The sequence below is a fragment of the Mirounga angustirostris genome, unplaced genomic scaffold, assembly GCF_029215605.1.
Source record: "Mirounga angustirostris isolate CCGP_5_RB_7025 unplaced genomic scaffold, mMirAng1.0.hap1 SCAF_11, whole genome shotgun sequence".
Classification (NCBI taxonomy): Eukaryota; Metazoa; Chordata; class Mammalia; order Carnivora; family Phocidae; genus Mirounga; species Mirounga angustirostris.
In genome coordinates, this window is record NW_026991719.1 from 6,988,753 (window position 1) to 7,011,962 (window position 23,210).

Below are 23,210 nucleotides of genomic sequence, written 5' to 3' on the forward strand. Positions count from 1 at the left end.
GTTTAGCTCTGACCCCCTCTCACTTGTGACAGCCACAACTCTCTCTAGATGTCAGATGTTTCCTGGAGGGCACATGAGCCCCCAGTGGTTCTCAACTTGGATAGCACAGATACTTGGACATTCCCATCGTCACAGAACATCCTATTGGACAGTCTGGTCTATAAGTCTTCTTCCTATTGGCATCTTTACAGTTAGAACTTTATCCCTACTAAGAGTTTGGGGTTGAATTTCTTTTTTGTGAGCTACATTAAGTCAGCAAATTCAGTGAGCAAAAGTTATTTTATAAATGGTGATCTTACTCTTCTGAAAGAATTGATTTTCTTTCTTTTTTTTTTTAAGATTTTATTTTATTTATTTGAGAGAGAGAGCACAAGAGGGGGTGGGGTCAGAGGGAGAAGCAGACTCTCTGCCGAGCAGGGAGCCTGATGCGGGACTCGATCCCAGGACTCCGGGATCATGACCTGAGCCGAAGGCAGTTGCTTAACCAGCTGATCCACCCAGGCGGCCAAGAATTGATTTTCTCGAGACATACCACCCTGAACACGTCCGATCTCGTCTGATCTCGGAAGCTAAGCAGGGTCGGGCCTGGTTAGTACTTGGATGAGAAAGGGTATCATATGCTTTTCGATCGGTTGAGAGTCCATTCTCTCTGGATTCAGAGCCTGTCTTCACTTGCTGAACTTGAGCATGTGCTTCATGAAACCTTCTGTGTCTACTCTTCTCATCAGTCAGTGGGGATGGGACGGTTTTCGCTAGGGCTGCTATGACAAAATCCCAGAGACCGGGGGGCTTAAACAGCGGACATTGACTTCTCACGGTTCTGGAGGCTAGAAGTCCAAAATCAGGGCACTGGCAAATTTGGTATCTGGCGAGGGCCTGCTTCCTGCCTCCTGGCCCTGTCTTTACGTACTGCTGGTGGGGAGCTCTGGTCTCCGGTGTCTCTTCCTTTTAAAGACACTCGGCCTGTCATGGGGACCCCACTCTCATGACCTCATCTAACTCTCATTGCCCCCCCCCCCGAAAAGGCCCCATCTCCATATACCATCACATTAGGAGGTAGGGCTCACCTTGTGAACTGTGGGGGGCCAGGCCCCTTCAGTCCAGAGCAGCGATCATTGGGCCAAATAGTCCGGAGGGCAGCACCAGAGCTTGCTGTAGTCAGCCTTCAGCAAGTGGCCGGGGTCCGTGTGGTTACTCTTCTCGGGAAGGGTGGGCAGCATGCCACCCTCTTGAATCCTGTGTGCACATGCAACACAGTGTGCCCCATTGCTCTTTATAGGGAAGTGATACAAGAATGTCAGCGTTTGACAAGCATAATTATCTCAGCCTCATATAAAGGGTAATTACCGGGCATGTCAAACCCTGTTGTTTAATACTAGGTTGAGATTCACTTTCTTAATCATCCAGGATTGTTTTGGTTGATGATTTGTTTGCCCATTTTTATTTCAGGGCTTATCTATTAAGGACTTACAGGCACCAAGGGAGTCACAATAGAAAGGGGAGCTGGGTCCTGCCGAGGGGCACTTGGACTTGGCTCTCTCTGGCCCTGAGACCTAACCGTGCCCTCTGCAGGTCCCGCCACACGGTGGATTTTGGTAATCCCGTCCACATACTTAGTGTGACCTGGGGTCTTTTAACCCTACCGTCAGCTTTTTGCTTCTCTACCATTATCCAGCGGTGTGTGTGTGCCCGCGCACTTTCTCCCGTGATTTCAGTCCATGACGGGGGTTCCTTTAATTAGTCCTGGTCAGCACAGCTTCTTTAAAAAGTTTCCCTTAGGCAAAGCAATCTTCTTTTTCAATATCGGTTACCGGTTTTATTGCTCATCTTGTCCGTCTGCCCCGGTGCTTCCCAGCACACTGGTACATGTCCTGTAATTTTACCCCCATGGCCAGCCCACCTCCAGATGCTCAGATGCCTGCTAGGCTGCGTCCGTGTGTGCTGGGGCCACACTTCCCCGTGTCACTTCTGCTAAAGGGCCAGATACAAAGTAAGCAGAAGCAGATCATTTCATTTGGGAGGTCTTCTAAAGTTACTAGGGCTGTCTGCTTGAATCGGAGATTGACGCCATCCTTTCCTTTGGCCACGCAGTAGCTTTCTCTCATTACCAGGGAGAGCGGACACTTCCCAGGGTCTCCAGATCATATGACGTAACTGAATGCTAGGCATCGTGTGGGCTGCACATTTCAGGTGGGTCCCTTCTCCCTTGTAGAAGCTCTGGGGAAGGTGATGGAGGTTTGGGGCGGTTCAGGAACACTCTGAAGCCACACAGGACCCCCGAGCCTCAGAGGGGAGCCCGGCCCAGCACCTTTCCCCGCCTGCTCTGGCTTCGGGAGCAAGATTGCTGGGCCCGGGGCCCATCCCTCTGGCCTCCGCCACTCTGGCCGTGGCCGTTTCCTTCTCTGAACACAGAGGGTCTCCTGCCCTGGCGACTGAAGGCTGGGGGCTAGAAAAGCAAAGGTGCTGGGGCTCAGGGGGCCGAGGAAACCCCTTGCCCTCGGCGCCTCTAGGAAGTCAGTTTATCGTTCGTAGTGGAACAAATTTCAAGAAGAGGCAGAGGCGGCCTTGGTTTGTCCAGGTTTATGGGATGGGAGGCAGCCAGTGCAGGGAGAGCTTTGACTGGACCCCTGCAGGGGTAAGCGTGTCCCTGCCCAGGGGACCGTTCTCCCTCCCTCCCAGAGCCTGTGGGGATGCCCGCCCTCCCTGGGGGAGGTCGAGGAGTGGCATGGGAGAAGGTTCTGGACCCAGCCTTGGTCCTGGGGGACTCACTGAAGCTTTCCAGCGAGAGCTGCCCCGAGAGGCAGTGTTTAACCGGCTGTTTAACTGTATGTGCTCACTCTGTCCTCCCAGGAAGGAGACAAAACAGGGGCACACATGCCATGCTTAAAATTCTTGGCAAGTAAAAAATAATCTCGTAACCTTCCCCTGAATTACACAGGCTATGTAGGAGACGAAAACAGCCTCATTATTTTTCTGGTATTGAAGACTGCCTCTTATGCTTCCATCAAATCATGCCAGCTTGGTAATTTTATTGAGAAACTTTGAAAACTTTGTGAGCATTGATAATGTGATCACCCTACCCCTACTGTAAAATCCTAACTCTAAGCACAGGTAATACCTGAGCCGTGGTATGGAAAAGGGCTTCTTGGATATTATTACCAATGTTGATTTAAGGCAGAGACCCTAGATTTTCCTCCAGAAAATTTTCTGCTGTTCTTGCTTCCCAGAATATCCAGGATATTCTTTTCCAGAGCACCTTGCCAGGAGTTTAGCCGCTTATAACATTTTAAACTCTTACTTGTTTATCTTGGTGAACTTTCCTGGCTAGCAAGGAAATCCATCATTATGCTTGGGTCCAAGTGAAGGAAAAAGAACCTTTTGTTTTTTGTTTTTTTTTTTAAAGGTCTATGTATGTTGTTAATTTTTATAAATGGGAGCTGGCCATGAACACAGTTTCTGGGTTAATGATAGAATTAGGTGTGTGTGTGTGTGTGTGTGTATGTGTAATAGATATAAACTTTTAATGATGGAAAATGTCAAACATACACAAAAGTAGAAAGAACGGTAGCATGGAGCCCTGCTGTACCCTTCACCCCACCTCACCAGCCAGCCACACGGGGGCCAGTCGTGTTTTGTCTGTCAGCCTGTCGCCTCCCCCAAACCCTTAATGCCTTATTGAGGCAAATCCCAGAATCATTTTGAATCCACAAATAGCTCTTCTAAAGTTAGGGATCCCTTTTGAAAACATAGCTATAACGCCTGTGCCCCACTTAGTAGTCATCTTTTAACATCATCCCTTCTCCAGCAAGTTTTCCCTTTTCTCTGGTGTGTTTGGGTCCAGCTTTGGATGAGGCCTGCAAAGTATGTTTGGTTGGTGTGTCTCTGAATTTCCACTCCCCTGTCCTTTTTTTTCTCCTTTCTGACAACTTACTTGTTGAAGAAACCAATTTGCTCGTCCCATAGAATTTCCCTGATACTGGGTTTTGCCGCTTCGCCGCACATTTCCCATGTTCCTCTGTCCCCCGCTACTTACGCAGACTAGTGCAGTTAGTTCGAGAGGCTTGATCTGATTTGAGCCCAAGTTCTTTTTCTATTCTTTTTTGGGGGCGAAGTCTCTCTCGTAGCCGGCGGTGGTGGTACTTCCATCGGGAGCTGCAGACTCCGGTTGTCTCCTGCTGTGACGTGGAGAGCTTCAGTGGGCCCTGGCGTGGTCAGCCTCATCCATCCATTCATAACGTGGCCCATCAGCTTTACACCCGATGCTGTGCACGCGTACAAATGAAAGAGCTCAGGATAAGTTCCCAAAAGTGGGTCTGCTGGGTCAAAGGGTAAATGCATCGGTTGTATTTAGGAGATGTTGCCAAAGCCCCCTCTCTAGGGGTTGTGCCCTGTTGCCTTCCTACCACTAACAGAGGAGTTTCTCTTGCCACGGCTGTGCCGACAGAATGTGTTGTCACGCTTTTGCGTTTTTGCCAGTCTCATAGGTGAGAGATCGTTATCTCAGTGTAGTTGTAACTTGGGTTTCTCTTGAGGCCCTTTATAAAAGTCTTTGGAAAACAGGAGCAGCGTTTTTGAGTACGAAAGTCTTTAGAAAAATTGATCTTTTGCAGTGAGAATGCTGCTGGGCTGCGCTGCCCTCAAGTTTCTGAAGGTTGTTTGGAAAAATGATCTTAATGTAACTTGTTAGCAACATCCAGGGGCAAAGGCGGAGGACTCAGGAGCAGGATGTGCGCAGTTTCCCAAATGGGTGATGTCCAAGAATGTGCTGAGTGTGCCAGTAGGTGTGGGAGATTTCCCTCTCTAGTTATTCTAGATCTCCTGGAGATACGGAATGTACCTCGTGTTAGATTTCGAGTTGTCCCGCAGCCAGAAAGCTCATTTAACGTTGCTTCACCCCGAGTTTCCCACGCTTACGTGCCACTGAAGCCTCTTTCCACCAGGACACCTGTACGGTCCCCGCGTGCTGGTGTGATGGCCCAAAGCACTCCGGGAGGGGGGCACCATCCTGCCCACCTTCTTAGCAACCGCTGGTGCCTGGCCCCGTTCCCTTCCCGCGGCTTCTGCCATCGTCGCTGTTACGGCTCACCATTCTCCTGCTGTAGTCGTGGGGACTCTTACGGTGGCTCCTGTGCTTATGGCTCCCCGGGGCTTTCTCTCTCACTTAGATACAGTCCCCAATACCCTGTCCTGACCTCGTTTCCCCCGGTGTCACCCCCCCGCCCCGGCCACCCTGTGGCTCTCCCCACTGGAACGTGTAGCTTCCTGTGCCTGGGACAGTCTTTCTCCCAAATTCCACACACCTGTTCCCTCCCTGCTGTAGTTTTCTGCACAAATGGTGTCTCACCAAGATCCTCACTTAAGCAACGGCTCTAAAAAGGACCCCTTTCCGTCACACTCTGTCCTGGACACTGGATCCCTTTTCCTTAAAGCACTGACGGCTGCCTGTCCTAGTGATGTACTCTGTCTCCTTGACTAGCATACCGCCGCCCGAGAAGAAGGACTTCGCTTTGTTCCCTGCGCGGTCCTCAGGACACAGACAGTTGCAGGCAGAGGGCAGGGCCGAGTGGCACGCGGGGACGCTGCCCCAGGTGCTGTGCCGAGTGGCTGGGGTTGCGGCTCGCGGCTGCCGGGAGCCGCTGTGTGGTCCATGTCACTGTTGGACACTGGCGTCCTCTGGGGGAGGGCCTGGGCTGCCCCGTACCACGGGGGGGGGGGGGGGGGCCTCCGTCAATCGGCCCTGTCGTCTTCTTACTAACTGCCCTCCAGCACTTTTTCTCTTCTACATATTGTGCTCCTTTGTGTTTTAAGAAATCCTGTTCCTTGTAACATGCTGCTCTTCAGATCCCAGAAAGCGGCGTTCGCTAGATGTTCGGTATCCAGTTTCCATGCAGCACTCTCTTTGCCCTGAGGTCAGCCTTTGTGCTTCGAGCCTCGTAGCTGCTTGCTGAACCTCTTCCCTTTTCGGGTGGTACGAATAAAGCAAAACCCGTGTGTCTCCTACAGCAAGAGCGGCTACCCTCTCCCGAGCATTCTCGACTAGAATGCTGCACTATGAGAGACTGAGATGAGCGGCTTCTGTCCGAGGGGATTTCCTGTCCTCAGAAGAGAGTGGGATGGCTCACAGTGGGAACAGGCTTAGACCGACCGTATCCCGTGAACCTAGCACGTCAGGTGCGGCCCGTGCTAACTGTACGGCGTACGGTGGGGGCGGAAACCAAACGAGCATCGGTCCTGCTTGTGGGACAGGCCTGCTGCCCCGCACCGGACCCGCTGTTGATAGAAAGCTGCCGGAAGCTGTCTGGGGTGCATTCAAGGCCGCCTGCCAGAGCTGGGGATGTGAAAGGTAGAGGTGTAACAAAACTTCTCATTCTTTTCGGTTGTAAGGTGTGGTATTAGCATGGAATATCTCTAGAGGCCTGGCAGCCCTTTCCTTCACGCTGTGGGTTTACGAAGCCATTTGGTTTGGGGCGCCCGGGTGGCTCAGCCGGTTAAGTGTCTGATTCTTGATTTCGGCTCAGGTCACCATCTCAGGGTCATGGGATCGAACCCCATGTCGTCGGGCTCCACACTCAGTGGGGGGTCTGCTTCTCTCCCTCTCCCTCTGCTCCCCCCTCCCCCACACTTGCACGCGTGCTCTCTCAACGTGCGCTCTCTCTCTCAAATAAATGGATAAATGTTAAAAAAATAAAATAAAGAAGCCATTTGGTTTAACTTTTGCCAGTACAGTTCCCTTGACATCTTAACTTGAACAACAAATACAGAGACTGTAGGGCAGCAGGAGGTCGGGGTTGATTAACAGCTCCAAGCTGCCTTCTCAGCTGCACTCCTATCATCATCTGAAGCTGCACCTTCTCCGCTCCTCTAACCATTCTTTCCAAAGCAGGCTACAAAGAGCACCAGTTTACTTTGGGACATTTGACGGGCCTTGTGGGTGGCCTTTGGGTTTGAGGCAGTGTGAGTTTGGAGGCCTTGACTTTGAGTGTATTGCTAACCCAGTGAGGAAGATGATGAGTGCCGGTGTGAGGGGCCTCGCCGTGAGCCCCACCCACCCTGGCTCTCTGACTTCGAGCAAGTCACCTAATCTCCCCGAAGCTGTCGCAAGATGTTGAGGAGTGAAAAGCCAAGACTCTGGTCCGTGTACTGGATTTTTTTTTTTTACACTGTGCCTTCATCCACTCGGGCTGCTATAACCAAATACCACAGACTGGGTGGCTTATAAACAATAGAAATTTATTTCTTACACTTCTGGAGGCTGGTAGTGCAAGATCAAGGTGCCAGCATGGTCGGGTTCTGTGTCTGCTGAGAGCCAGCTTCCCAGTTCCTAAATAGCCACCTTCTTTATGTGTCCTCACATGATGGGAGGGGCAGGGAACCCTGTGGGGTCTCTTTTATAGGAGCACTGATCCCATTCACAGGGGCTTCTCCCTCACGACCTGATTACCTCCCAGAGGCCCCACCACCGAACACCATCACACTGGGAGTTAGGATCCCAGCATGTAACCAGTGGAGGGGGGAGCATAAACATTCAGATCATAGCACACTGCATAATAACATATGTGTTTTTGTTTTTTTTTTTTAGAGATTTATTTATTTATTTGAGAGAGCGAGAATGAGAGAGAGTACATGAGAGGGGGGAGGGTCAGAGGGAGAAGCAGACTCCCCGCCGAGCAGGGAGCCCGATGCGGGACTCGATCCCGGGACTCCAGGATCATGACCTGAGCCGAAGGCAGTCGCTTAACCAACTGAGCCACCCAGGCGCCCCATAACATATGTTTTTATTAGTACCACCTTGCATCGAGCAGTTATTGCTTTTCTACCATTTTATTTCAGATGTGTAAGTACTCACTTGGGCTCTTAATTAAAATTAAAAAGAGAAAAGACTGTTCTTTTGGCAGTCACAGATGTTATTATTTTCTTTATGAAATGGAATATATTGGTATTTTAGAAAATACCGAATCACTGACCACATCCTCTGAATTTGACCAAAGTTCTAGAGGGAATTTGAGCAAAGGGAGAACACTCCCAAAGAAATGAATTTTGCAGATGTAAAGGAAGAGGTTTCCTACTCTTAGAAGTTTTTATTAGATGAGGATGGATCATAGTTGAAAATTGGAAGTGGTGTGGATTCTGTGAAACATTGCTTGTCCTTATAAAAGCATACGGGCCCGACCTTGGCCGCCGAGAGCGCCTGCAGTATCAAGGGGCTTCTCTGCGCTTGGTGAGCCAGTGCAGACTTGAGAATTGGGGGAGGTGGGTTTGAACCCTGGCAGCTCTGCCAGATCTGAGCTCGTCATCTTGGGCCACTTAGTTCATCTCTCTGAGGCTCAGGTGTTTCATTATAAAATCTCAGAAGGTTATGCTTATCCCATTAAGCTGTTGAGAGGATTCCGGGAGGTGACAAATGCAAAGCATGCAGCCAGACCCTGGCACCTAGTAGGTGCTTGATACATCGAACTATTTTAATATACTCTTTATACTATATAATTATATAATCAAATAATATATACTATATAAAATGTCTATATAAGGTTATATTTGCATAATACATAATAATCCTTTTGTATGATTATGTATTCTTACATAATATAATAATATACAATATTGGTAGCATAACATATAATATATACTTATATAATATATATAACTATTTTTAAATAACAGTATTCTTGGGGTGCCTGGGTGGCTCAGTCGTTAAGCGTCTGCCTTCGGCTCAGGTCATGATCCCAGGGTCCTGGGATCGAGCCCCACATCGGGCTTCCTGCTCGGCGGGAAGCCTGCTTCTCCCTCTCCCACTCCCCCTGCTTGTGTTCCCTCTGTCGCTGTGTCTCTCTCTGTCAAATAAATAAATAAAATCTTTTTAAAAAAATAAATAAATAACAGTATTCTCTCTGAAATACTAGGACTTCAAGATCACGTTCCCTAGTAGCTTTCACACTTTTTTAACAGTGGAATCTTTTTCCCTTTCCTTTCCTGCAAAGGACATCTGTGCATCTCAGACATCTCCTGTCTGAGACAGAGCAAAGAGGAGGTGCTTGCTGAAGCAGGGGTGAGGGTCCCCAAGCCCAGACAGGCTCTCCCTTTAGCTGCTCCTGCTCCCCACACCAGGACACCCTTGGAACAGAGTGGAAACAGCTGTTCTAGGCCAATCTGCTTTCTCTTCGAGGTCTCAGAGCCACTTGGGTAGAGCTCAGAGTGCAGGTCCGTGGCCTTGACGTTGAACTGTCGTTCTCCGAGGGGCTCTGCAGTGTCCGCTGGTGGGATGAATTACGGGGCTGCTGATCCCCCTCCTTGAGGGGATTTGGGGCCTAATCATAGAACCTGGTGCCTTGACAGGCTGCTGACTCAATCCCTGGGTTTACTGGTGGCCACACTTAAGCTTTATTGCTACTAAAAGCCACAAGGAAGTCACAACACCCAAGTATAAAGCTGGGGCTGACGTGCGTAGCGGCTCGCATCACCGCCTGAACACTGGCTGTGTGTGTCTTTGCTTCTGTGGCTGTTTGATTAGCTTTGATTTTCAAGCAATTGAAAAAGTTTTGTTCCATGTAGTGGAGTTTCATTTCTCCATATGGGTGTCAGTGTCAGATGATGATCTATTTGCTGTACTTGTCAGAACAGTAGACCTGGTTAGCAGAGGGGCTGGTCATTGACTGTTCGAGAGAAATCCGATTTCTCTGACCCCGGGTTTTTTGTCTGAGAACGATGAAACCCTTTTCTACCGACTTCATCAGCCTTTGTGGGTTGTTGGTTGTGACATTAAATGAGATGTATTGGAGAGCCTTTTATCAGAAGATGAATACAGGGAGACATTATTATGTAAATGAGTCTCCATTTTCTCTGCAAGAAAAGTTGGGCCACTTCTTTGGCTGATGTGCTACGAGATGGATGACCTTCTATTTCTGCCTTCCGTTAGAGACTCTTGGTTCTCTGTAAAACAGCTGAAAAGGGAAAACACGTGGCCCGGCCATGTTGGGATGTAGGGGGGTCGCCCTGAAATGTGTGGGGACCCATGATGCGCCTGCATCCACTCCACGGGAGAGGACTCACCACCAGTTTTCATAAATGTATCATTTGTAGCCAATGCAGTCACAGCGATGCTCTTGAGCCCTGAGGCCTGATTCCAGAGGGTAGGAATGGGTTCCTGCGTGTTTTATTTGTCCTTCTCTTATTCCAAGGTCTGGGGTTAGAGTACCAGAGTTGGTGAATTCTTGACTTTGTCTCCCATGAGTACGCAGATTCAGCATTGTCCTGACAATCAGACCAGTCACTGCAAACATTACATGCCAGACGCCCTCCCAAGTAAGCCTTCTCCTGACAGTTTCTCATTAAATGGGGGAATCATTAAACTGAGGTGTAAAGAGTTGAAGTGACTTGCCCAGGGTCCCGCTGTAATGCTGGAGTGTCACTGGCACTCACCAACCTGCCAGGATGCTTTTGTGAGTGGAAAATTGGGAGTTTGGGCTGGCCGCTAAGGATCCCGATTCCCTGGTCACAGTTTAGCCCCAGGACCCGTGTAATGGCGGAGCTGGAACGTGAAAGGCCTGCTAATGGCTTTCCAGAGAAGGAGTTCATGCCATTTCTGGACCAAAGTATTCCAACCTCCTTAGCCCTGAGGGCTTCCAACGCTCACGACCTAGGTAGGGGAGGTGAGACAAAGGGTGTGCTGTAGGAGGCCGCCTGCTCTGTGAGGGCCGGAGGCAAGCCTTGGTTTGGTCAGCACTCCGCTTCCACCGCCCACACCAGGCCTTGTGTGCACAGGGGCGGACTGGCCGGAAGGAGAGACGGAGGGAGGGAGGAAGTTTGGATGGATGGAAGGAAGGATGAATGGATGTTTGGATTGGAGGAAAGAATTGAAGAGGTGCATGGTAGGGGGAGAGAGAGAGAGAAATTAGAGCTGGAATGAGATAAAAGAAAGATAGAGGAGTTTTATATGAGGCATCATTATTGCATTGTTCACAACTTCTCGCTGTTTCCCATATGTTCGTGCACACACGTCATTCATATGTTTATTTAATAGACATTTTTGACCACTAACCCAGATGCAGGGGATAAACGAATAAGACATGATCCTCCTCTCAGAGAGGAGTTTAAAATCTCAGGAAATTACTTAAGCCACTCTTGGTTGCCTAATCATTAATAGAGGTCGTGGGAATCCTGATTCGCAAGTCCTCACCTGCATTGGATGTTCCTGGAGCAAAGGAAGTCGTCCACCGGTCACGTCTCATCTCTGCGTATATACTCACAAGCCAGGAAGGTTTTGTGGGATCTTTATTTTTCTTTGCCGAAGCAATGTGTTTAACTGTTTCCCGCCTTTCTGTAAAGCTTCTGAGTTTTTCATTGTTGTTCAGTGTATTGTTAGGCTCTCGCATGGAATGACTCTGATTTTTCTTTTTTAACCAGGATTGATCGTAAGATGTCAAGTGCTCACACCAACTACAAACTGGATGAGGCCCAGGCGATAATGAGTGAGCTCCGGACCATCAAGAAAGCCATTTGCACAGGAGAGAAGGAGAGGCGGGACCTGATGCAGGTAGGGGCCTGGTACTCTTCGCATCCCGTGTCCGTTCGTTTGCCTGCCTGCGTGTCCATCTGTCGGTTAACATTTTAGGAAAATATGTGTTTACAGTATATAATATATATTTGTTATGTATACAGTTCATATATATTTTAAAACATATGTCCATGCCATACGTGTATATATGTTCTTTATGTGTGTGTGTATTTCTGCATATGTGTATTAAAATATTTGAAAGTATGGGTGTTAGTTTCCTAGGGCTGCCATGACAAAGTACCACAAGCGGGTAGAGAACAACTGAAATCGATTCTCTCAGAGTCTGGAGGCCAGGAGTTCAGAGTCAAGGTGCTGACAGGGCCACGCTGTCTCTGATGGCGCTAGGGGTGGACCCTTCCTCGCCTCTTCCAGCTTCTGGGAGCTGCTGCCGATCCTTGGCATTCTTTGGCTCGTAGATGCCCCACTCTAATCTCTGCCATGTCATCGTATGGTGTTCTCCCTGGGTCTCTGTGTCTACATTTTCTCTTATAAGGATGCCAACCACTGGATTCGAACCCACTCTAATTCAGTATGACCTCACCTTAACTTGATTCCATCTGCAAGGACTCTCTTTCCAAAGAAGCTCACATTCACCGATTCTTAGGACTTGAACATATCATTGGGGAGGCCACAGTGTAAGCCGTAACGATGGGTGATACAGTTTGTTCAATAATCAAAACAACTTAAAAAGTCTATGATGAGAAGTCTTGTTACCACCCCATTCTGTACTGCCCTGTAACTACCTTTTTTTTTTTTTTTTAAAGATTTGATTTATTTATTTGAGAGAGAGAGTGAGAGAGAGCACATGAGAGGGGGGAGGGCCAGAGGGAGAAGCAGACTCCCCGCCGAGCAGGGAGCCCGATGCGGGACTCGATCCCGGGACTCCAGGATCATGACCTGAGCTGAAGGCAGTCGCTTAACCAACTGAGCCACCCAGGCACCCTGCCCTGTAACTACTTTTATTAGCTTCTTGTATACCCTGCCAGCATTTTTGCAGACACAGGAGAGGGTGGTGAGCACATGTTCAGCTGTCCCCACAGAAAGCTAGGGCTGTGCCTGCCACTCTTCTGCCCCGGCTTCCTCGCGGGACAGTAACACCCCGTCCCCTTTTCTGGATCTGTGCACAATGAGCTGCTTCATTCCTTGATATGGCTGCAAAGTAGTCTGCGTGGATAGATTTTAGTTATATGGCTGGGATCGTTGGAGCTTTATACTGCTTTATTTTTTTGTCCCTTGAACTTCTGTAGATTTTCTTGTACTTAGAAAAAGCTTGAGTTTTTGCAGATGGATGCGCACTGGTCTTTCTGCTTGGTCCTGGGGTGCATTCAGATGTTTCTGTTATGGCTTTCATTTTTTGCTCAACACACTGAGTGCGTGGCAGGCATGTGTCTAGATTCTGCAGAATGTAAGGATAGAAGCACGTCTGAAGCAGAGCTCGGACCTGTGGGCCAGATGAGACAGGTGCACACATAACTGCCTTGCACGGCAGCACTCCCGAAGGTCAAGGATTCAGGAGACTTGTGGAGTGTCCCCACAGTGGTCATTCAATTGCCCCTTACTGGGCCCTACCCCAGGCCTGCTAGATTAGGCTCTGGAGGCGTGACCCACCAACCTGTATTTTCAGATGCACTCCCAGGTCATGAGAGGTACATGGTGGCAGGAACAGCTCCCGCCATTTCCTGGAACCTCTGAGTGCAGCGTTGGACGAGGTGCAGTGTGGACATGCCGCATCTAATCGAAGCCCCAACCCCCGGGGGTGAACCAGGTGGGGTATTCCATCATGGGGGCTTGGAGGCCTTGCCCCAGGACATTGAGCTGATTTCTCTGCCCCGGCCTTTCCCAGTGTGCCAGGCTGGGGCAAGCCACCCACTTGCCTCAAGTGGGTTCCCCACCACAGTGGTGGAGATGGAATTTCTGTAAGAAACTTCAGACCCCAGCATCCTCTCTGAGAAGCTCCAGGGAGAGGCCTGGGCAACGTCCTCTCTAGCAAAATCAAAGAAGTTGTTCTGTGTTTTATGACCTTAACAATATTGGCCCATTCCAGCATGCCTTCGTCTGGATCCAGAGCCAGCTAGCCGTGTCTGCTGGAGAGAAATACATTCAAAAGTCTTCTAAAAAACTGGAGAAAAATCTCATTTCTTTTTGACTTCCACCTAAAGGAGTTACGTATGCCAGAAGACATAGTTGCTCTAGTTTTGGGCAAACTAACATCCGTATGAGATGACTCTTGACCATGTAGAATTATGACTGAAAAATCAGGTTATAAAAATATGTAAACCTCATCTGGGAGTGGTTTTCCTTCTGTGTGGTTTATAAAAATCTCAAGGCAACATTCATCTCTGTCAGACTCATTTATTGATACAACATTTTGGATGGCAGTGCTCCCCCCCGATTTTATTGAGGTACAGTTGACAGATAAAATTTTATAAATTTAAGGTGTATAACCTGGTGACTTGATATACACATGTAAGGTGGAATGATTAGCACGATAAAGTTAGTTAACACATCCATCACCTCACGTGGGTACCTTGTTTTTTGTGTGTGTGATGAAAACTTTTAAGATCTACTTTCTTAGCAGCTTTCAGATACGCAACACAATATTGCTAAGCATGGTGCTGTGCATTCCGGCCCTGCAGCTTACTCATCTTCTAACCCGAAGTCTGTGCCCTTTGACCCCTCAGCCCCTGGCGACCACCATACCACTCTGTTTCTCTGAGTTTGGCTTTTTTGGAGGGAATGCTTGTTTTTTTCTTTTTTCTTTTTTTTTTAGGATTTTATTTATTCATTTGAGATAGAGAGAGAGAGAGAGAATGCATGAGCAGGGAGAGAGGCAGAGGGAGAGGGAGAAGCAGGCTCCTCGCTGAGCCAGGAGCCCGATGTGGGGCTCGATCCCAGGACCCTGGGATCATGACCTGAGCCGAAGGCAGACGGTTAACCATCTGAGCCACCCAGGAGCCCCTGCTTGTTTTTTCTTTAGAAAACAGAAAGATTTAGGGTGCCTGGGTGGCTCAGTTGGTTAAGCGACTGCCTTCAGCTCAGGTCATGATCCTGGAGTCCCGGGATCGAGTCCCATGTCGGGCTCCTTGCTCAACAGGGGGTCTGCTTCTCCCTCTGACCCTCCCCCCTCTCGTGTGCTCGCTCTCTCTCATTCTCTCTCTCTCAAATAAATAAATAAAATCTTTAAAAAAAAAAAAAAAGAAAGAAAACAGAAAGATTAAAAAAAAAAACCAGTAAAAATGGTACCACAGTTGTTCTCTACTATTATCTATTATTCTCATGCTGCCAGGAGGACTCCGTCACTGTCTGATTTAGATGACTACGCATTGGATTAAAGGTGCAGGTCGTGGGCGCCTGGGTGGCTCAGTTCGTTGGGCGACTGCCTTCGGCTCAGGTCATGATCCTGGAGTCCCGGGATCGAGTCCCGCATCGGGCTCCCGGCTCGGCGGGGAGCCTGCTTCTCCCTCTGACCCTCTCCCCTCTCATGCTGTTTCTCTCTCTCTCTCTCTCTCAAATAAATAAATAAATAAAATCTTTTAAAAAAAAAAAAGGTGCAGGTCGTGAGGGTCGTGTCTTTTACATCTCACGGGAATGGGGGGCAGGGTGGGCCAGCTCTCCGGCGCTGACGCGGCCGCCCTGGAGCCGATGACATGACTGCTTCTAAAGGGAAGAGACCATTAGCACCTCTGCCCAAGTAGCTCGTTTCCTTCTGTTGCAGAGCCTGGCCAAGCTGACCGAGGGCTTCAAGGACAGCTTTTCTCTTAGCGACCCTCACAGTCCAGGTGTGCTTGGCGATTCGTTACCTCAACAGTTCTGCGATGCTGGGTCTCAGACGGACATCATTGGAGAGGTATGCCAAGAGTGAGGGGCGGGGGGGGGGGGTGGAGAGCCGAGTGCGCCCAGAGAGAAAAGAGCTGCTTTCGTGTTGCCATCACTCACTTGTTTGACTTTGCCACTTTCTCTTGAGAAATGTTTTGGCTTTTGTGCCATTAAGTTTGAAGGAAAAATCCAGCTGTGAAGGTTCTGTGGCATGGAAGGCAATTGAATTGCTTAGTATCTCTATCCTTGTAATTTGGATTCTTTAAAACAGCAGAATCCTTCTGAGAGTTGAGTTTAGATGTGTTCTTTTTTTTTTTTTTAAGATGTATTTATTTTAGAGAGAGAGGAAAGAGAGTGTGGGGAGGGGAGGAGCAGAGGGAGATGGAGAAACTTAAGCAGACTCCACACTGAGTGTGGAGCCTGACCTGGGGCTCCAGCCCACGGCCCTGAGATCATGACCTGAGCCAAAATCAAGAGTTGGACGCTTAAAGGATGGGAGCTACCCAGGCGCCCGACATACGACATTTTAGAGCAGGGATCAGCTAACTTTTTCTGTAAAGGTCCAGATCGTAAATATTTTAGGCCTTTGCAGGCCATGCAGTCTCTGCTATAACTACCTAACTGTGTTGTTATAGTGCAAAAGCCACCATAGGCAATATGTGAACAAATGGACAGGACTGTGTTCCAATAAAACTTTATTTATAAAAACAGTATCGGATTTGGCCTGTGGGGGTCATAGTTTACTGATCTTTGGCTTAGACCAGTGATTTTCAGAGGCTTTGTGTCTGTGTCACCCTTAGGTTATACTTTGATGCTATTTCTTATTCTAAAAGAATGTCAGGAAATTGAATTGAATCAAAATTAATTTTGCTTGGAACTTGGAAGAATTTCATAATGCCCCATTTGATAATTACTGAAGCCTTGAGTTAGCTACAAAAACAAAGTTGGCAATCATCATCTGAAGTAGGGTAGTGAATGCTTAAAGACACTCCTGTTATAATGTTACTGAGTGAAGTTTATTACAAAAGGAAAACAAATGAAAAAAAGATGGCTTCTTTTTCTTAGGGCTTATTAAGTAAAGAGGAGACATCAATGGAATGTGCAGTGTCCTCCCCAAAATTAAGTAAAGAAAAAGCAAAAAACAGGAGAAAAAACCATTGACGAAAAACTCCGGGTTTTAAATAATTAGCTAATATTTTGAAATTTGGATAAATAGTATCTCTTTGAGTATAATATGGTAAATAATGACTCTTTTGGTCTTGGACGTTCTGAAACAGTCCTATTTTCAGTTGTCAGTCTCAAAAGTACATTTAGACATTTTTGTTTTGTTTTTTACACTTAGACATTTTTGACCAGGCGATTTTGGTTTAAAGAATGTGGTCCCCATCTATGTAACACACAGAGAAGAATCTGTAAGTCAGAAATGTCTGCCATTTTGGCCTAAAGATTTTTGGTGTGCAGGAAGGAAAGAAGTATAAGACTCATTGAATTCCATGAATAATTTATTGCTGTTACCATAGGTTAGAATTAGAATTAAGAGATTCAACTAGTTTGAGAGAAACAGGTAAGATCAAAGGTTCTCTAATGATCTAGGTAAGACTTTCTAAAGATGTCAGGTGCGGAGTGGTTGGTTATGCTGTTGCAGTAACTTGAGCCATAAATTGTCATGTTTGTGAGGTTACTGGGGCCTGCCTTGGGTTGACAGCTTCATGGCTGTTATCTTGTTAGTTGTTTCCATATCCGTTTGATAGGTGAGGGGTTCGAGGTGCCAAGTCACCTGACGTCATGTAGCCAGGGAGAGACAGGGTCTGCATCAACATCTCTGATGCCTAAGCCCCTGTGCTTTCTACTACATCATGCAGTTGTTAAAACAAAACAAAACAAAAACAAAAACATATTGAAGGGCTGAACTGGACTAGTTGGCTATTGCTGCATAACAAATTACTCCAAAACCTAGCATCTTAAAACAGCACACTTTTATTATCTCAGACTTCTCCTGTAGCTCAGGAGTCTGGCAGGGCCCTCTGCTTCAGGGGCTCTCCTGAAACTGCAAGCAAGGTGTCACCCAGGGCTGCAGTCTCGTCTGAGGACTCGACTGGGGAAGGGGCCACTCTCAAGCTCACGTGACTGTTGGCAGGATTCACTTCCTCATAGGTTTTTGGACTGAGGGCTCTGTCTCATTACCATACAGACCTCTCCCGCACAGTAGCTTGCTTCATCAAAGTGTGCAGACTGAGAGAGTCTGCTAGCAAGATGGAAGTGACCGTCTTTTGTAACATAATCACAGAAATGGCTTCCCATCATCTTTGCTGTATTCTGCTGGTTACGGTCAAATCATAGCTCTAGAGCACTCTCAAGGGGATTTCACCTGGGCTGAATCCCAAGAGGTGGAGACCATTGGGGACCATCTTAGACATCTGCACACCTGACTTAGTTATCACTTACGTGCTATAGGACTACATAAGAACTGTGCAACAGGAACCTGTTGAATCCATTGGGCCATAGATTTCTCCTTTTTTGATTAAGATGTCCATTTGTTCTCAAGAGTGCAAAAACAGAGCTTAGAGATCCGTAGACAGCATCGAGAAGAGGTTTTAGGAAATGACATTTATTTGTCTTGATGAGGGGTCAGCTGCAGGAGTCTCTAACAAACAAGGTGATGAGGTGACAAATAGCTCATTCCCAGTGTAGTCAGTTTCTGGAGATGTGATGCTGTAGCCTTAATATATTTATATTGAGGAAACCATGGAGAGGGGCTTTGGATGAGGCTATTAAAATGTGCACAGTGGTGACACGCCTCATCAGAGAATGCTCGCCCTGTCCCTCATTCAAAGCAATAAAAATATAAAGAAATTCCTATTGACATATATCAAAACTGGGGTCAATAAATTCAGCTCTAATCATTCAAATAGAATATTTTCAAATGTTTGTTGACATGAGGTTATTTAAAAAAAAAAAAGACGACTTAGTGGCTCTAACATAGGGTCTAGTTACGGTCAGATCTACAGAGACAATTGATTTAATGAACTAGTGTCGTATATTTCCAGGAATGAAGGAAGAAGTAACCAGGGTGAGCTACAGTTACCTCCCATACAGGTCTTTTTTGGTTTTGTTTTAGGAATTTGTTTAGTTCAGCGTAATTGGTATGAAAACATTTAAGTACAGCTAGTGATCACGTCAGAGCGCCACACGTTTGAGTTCTAACTCCTAGGGCGATGGGCCGCCTTCAGGCTTTTCCACACCTTGCTTTCCTTTCTTTCGACCTTTAGTTCTTTAACATGCTATGTAACATTCGAAGGAGGCCTGTAGCCCATCCGTCACAGAGCTAGTCCATCTTCTTCAGATCTTGTGACTTCTTAAGAGAACATCATTCTTCTGCATTCATTGAAGAACGAGAGAACGTACTGTACAAAATGGGATGAATATTTTTGCCTTTGTGTCAGCTTTACTAAATAATTCCCTATGTTTTTAAAATTTAATTTGTTGTTGTTGTTGTTATTAGAAACTACACAACAGATGAATACACTTCCACTGTTAAACAAATCCACCAGTGCTTGGGAGGCAGTCTTCTCAGCCCCACCTGCAGCTTCCACCAGTCAGAGGTGGCTACCGAGCACTGTTTGGTGTATTTCCTTCCAGACCCTTGAGAAATGGAAATTTAAAGACAAATTAAAATATTCTTCATTGTCACTGAAAGTTGAAATGAATTTTCTATTTTGAAAATATGTCTTTAATATGTTTCCCCCTTTTTTTTCCTTCTGTTCCGGAAAGTTTGTCTTTGATGATAAAACAAGACTTGTAGACCGAGTCAGGCTTAATTGGCAGTATGAGGAAGCCAGAAAGAGGTAAGAAGCTCCTTTCTCAAGTCTTGCCTTCTGCTTCCTTCCTTTCTCCCATGGAAAGAGGTTTTGTGGCGCTCCATTGTGGGACTGTCCACTTTTCATCAGAAAGTGGTATCTGCTAGAATACAAAATCCACGATCTTCCCTTCTGGGTAAGCCTCTTAATGCCCATGATAGAATTTCATGTGCATTTAACACATGAACGTCTCACTGTTGTGACCAGTTCTAAAGCCATGAGCTAATAAAGACAGAGACTTTCCCGGCTTCCTTCTCCTCTCAGATAGCTCAGGGCTCCCGCCTTCCCTACCTCCCGACCAGCAGCAGCCCCTCAGACCTGCTTCAACACAATTTCCTTATCGTTTACCTATGTCGTTTCTAACTCCAGAGCTTAATGGAAACAGTCACATATCTTGGTTTAAAAGACAGTTTAACAAGGACTAGGTCAACAGGTCTTAGCGGGACCTCATCCGCCGGATTTCGGTGGAGAGACTCGCAGCACAGCCTTTTCTGTGGACCTTTGCCATAAATCTTCTGCCCTCAGAAAATCAAAGACTTGACCCTGTCTGTACCTGTTCAGGATTTGTCTTTCTGTCGCCCTCTTCCAGCCCTAAGCACCGGACAAGGGCAGAATTGAGAGGCAGTGCAGTATTTTTAGCAGGTCACGTCCCTCCCCACGTTCGCAGGACCCTGGTTTCAGTATTCTGACCCTGCCCTAGCTTTCGTGTCCCCTTCCTAGAGACTCTTTTGTGTCTTCTGAGGAGAGCCTTAAAACCAAATTATTCCCAGATATGTGCTTCAGAAAGCTGTGAACCGTATCTTTTTAAAAAAGTTTCTTTAGTCACATATGAACTATTTTCTTGGAGGGTGGGGGAGAAGGAGTGGAATGCCAGGTGGGGTCAGGGGGTCCTTTCTGGAAGCAAAATAGCTGGGTCTGCTCCATATACTGTATCATTCCTGATGTCTGGAAATCCATTTTGTCGCCTTTTTAGAAAATGTAAAAATAGCAACAAAAGCGGATCATATGACTCCCTGCTAGAGGGCCAACATGAGCTGACATGGGCTTTCTGTTTGCTCAGAGCTCGTATGCCCGCTTCTTCCTGGCTTCTCACCACGTATCTGTGGTGGGCTTTACGCTTCCACACCGACCGCTGCCGAGTGCATTCAGCCGTGCTGCTTGTCTCTGCGGTCATATTCTCCATCTGTCGTGCATTCCTTCTCCTGAGCTCGCTGCTGTTTGTCAGGGGCCGTTGTCCCCTTTGAATATTCCTCTGCTCATTCTTGCATGTTTCTGCTGGACCGCGCAGTGTGGGTGCTGGAATTTGCTGTGCTGTAGTAAAATGCAGAAAATAGATGGTTGCTGCACTTAGGGACATAATTGTTACATGTTTTGCTGCGACATTTACTAAACATAGCACGTGATCTCTTTGTTTTCTAGAGATAGTATTGGTACACAGTGAGTAACCTTGTAAATGTTGAGATGAGACATTTGGGCGAAAAGGCAAGTATTTAAGAAAAATTTTCAGGGGAGGACACTGCATTTCATCGGCATCTTTTAAATGACAGTACTGTTTCAGGATTGCCAGGACCTTGTCAGGAACACACTGCAGCTACGTGGGGCGGGGTGGGGGGTGGGGCGGGGGGGAGCCCTGCCCCCAGTGCTTCAGCCTCTGTGGGCCAGAAACGCCGTTCTGGGCTGCATCAGCCACATGTAAGTATCAGGGACACGTTGTGGAGATGTCCTGGATCGGCTTGCACAAGCACGGCCTGTCCTTTTCCCACTAGCACAGTGGTTCCCAACAGGCGGAGTTGGGGAGTGGGGACTTTACCCCCAGGGAACTTCTGGCCATGTCCAGAGGCAGGTTTGGTTGTCACGACTCTGGGGGACCTGCTACGGCCGCTGCTCAACATCCTATGGCGCATAGGCCGGCCCAACACAGAGAGTGACTCCCCCACATGTCACCAGTGCCGAGGCTGAGAACCCTTGCTCTGGCTGGAGGACTGTGGTGTCTTAGCGGGGCCATCCCCGCGGGATTTCCTGCCAGCTGGTCTGCATGGGTGACCCCCCAGTAGTGTCATCTGCACCCCACCCCAGCTTCTGCAGGGGGCAGAAGCTGCTGGGAGAATGGGACATCGTACTTCTTTCTACGCAATACCTGCCCTGTTCTGGACATTTGAAAAAAACTGTGTGGGTTATGCGATGTGATCACATACGGTCTTTAACCTATTTGGGATATAAACTCGTCCCCAACTAACAGAAATATGTCGGTTTATCAGTGGCTCTGCCTGAGAGTGAGGACCTCTCCCTATCCCCACTCGGGCAGTACCTGCTGGGGTTGTGTGTGTGTGTGTGGGGGGGGGTGTGTACGCGTGCGCGCATGCGTGAAGTCACGTGCACACACATATAGCACGTGCATGTTTACAGACGTGCGTGCACACTTGTATTTTCCTCTGTGTTTTTATTACAAAAATAATACACGAATACATTGTTTTTGTCACAGGCACAATCAGTAGAGACCACCCACTTTCCCCTTCTCTAATCCCACTTCCTACCATTCATGGTTTGGCGTGACACCTTCCAGGCTTTTACCTAAACATTTAAATAAAGTAAGCCCAGTTTAGTTAAATGTAGTATGTGATGCATAGCTTAGGATGCATAAGCATCCCTCTGTGGAGAGACATCTTAGATGGTTGCAGTTTTTCCTTTTCACAAACAGTGCACATCTTTTCCTAGGCCTCAGCCTTGCGGAAAGGACTGTTTCCTTGGACGGATACTTAGCAATGAAATGTACAGATCTTAACTCACATACACTGAAAGGTTTTATAGGGGCGTCTGGGTGGCTCAGTCGGTTGAGCATCTGACTCTTGATCTTAGCTCAGGTCTTTATCTCAGGGTCCTGAGTTTGAGCCCCGCGTGAAGCCTACTTTAAAAAAAAAAAAAAAGAGTTTTGATAGCTGTCCCCACATGGCCTTCCAGAATGACTTAGCCACCAGCGCCGATGGAGAGCCCTGATTTTCACATCTGTGGAGCATCATTAAACATCTTCATTTTTTTGTCGATTTTACTAGAGTAACGGGCAAAGACCTTCTCTCAGTGGTCATGTGCTTCTCCCTGGTGTGAATGGTGCATTTCCTGGTGCCGTTCAACATAATTTTGTGTGACTTTTGGTTCTTGTAGTTGCTGTGTCTGAATTTTTTTTTTCCAGACAAGTGATCCTTTCAGAAAATGTTAGATGCTATCATTCCCCTGTTCCACATGGCTCTCAACCCTTGCAGGAGGCCCCTTTTGCTCCCTAGGGAACAGTTCTGGTCCTCCTGACTAGGGCAGAGCCCAGGGTTGCTGCTGACCAGCCCACAATGCACAGCGTGGCCCCACAGCAAGGACTTCGGTGGCCCAATGTCAGTAGTGCCTCAGCTGAGAAACCTTACTCTTGGCCTTCTTATTCTGCTCCTAAATCCCTACTGTGTTTGGACAAGGACCCACAGGAGCCGGTTTTCCACTAACTCAGGGCATTAGCCCACTGCCCCGTGTCTTCCCTTGCCCTGCTCCAGACAGGTTGACCCCTCAGTGTTCCTCAGACACGCCGGGTCTCAAACCTGCCGGGCACACTCCTGACTTAGTCCCTGGAGTCAGCAGAATAATGGCCCCCTCAAGATGTTCATGTCTTAATCCCCAGAACCTGGTGGCTGTGTTGCCTTCTGTGGCAGAAGAAACTTTGCTGATGGGATTAAGTTAAGGACCTTGAGATGGGGCAGTGATTCTGGATGATCCAAGGGGGCTCAGTGTCATCACTAGGGTCCTTAGAGAGGGACAGTCTGGGAAGGGGATGTGAGGAGGGAAGCAGAGATCAGAGTGGTGTGGGCCACGAGCTGAGGCCTGTGGGCAGCCCCTAGAAATGACAGTGCAATGGATTCTTCCCTAGAGCCTCCAGAAGGATCACAGCCCTGCCCACCCATTTTTGACTTTTTACTTCTGGCACTATAAGATAATAATGTGTGCTGTTT

The 23,210-nt window shown here is 47.7% G+C and overlaps 1 protein-coding gene across 2 annotated transcripts in view; it reads left to right on the forward strand.

Annotated features, from left to right (window-relative positions):
- The window catches only part of WWC3 (WWC family member 3), a 117,402-nt gene that overhangs the window by 58,829 nt on the left and 35,363 nt on the right, over positions 1-23,210 (forward strand). For both annotated transcript variants that reach the window (XM_045874341.3, XM_064573721.1), the window contains 3 exons: positions 11,401-11,530; positions 15,267-15,398; positions 19,139-19,212. In XM_045874341.3, coding sequence (XP_045730297.1) covers positions 11,401-11,530; positions 15,267-15,398; positions 19,139-19,212 — 336 coding nt within the window. The remainder of the gene's footprint in view (positions 1-11,400; positions 11,531-15,266; positions 15,399-19,138; positions 19,213-23,210) is intronic.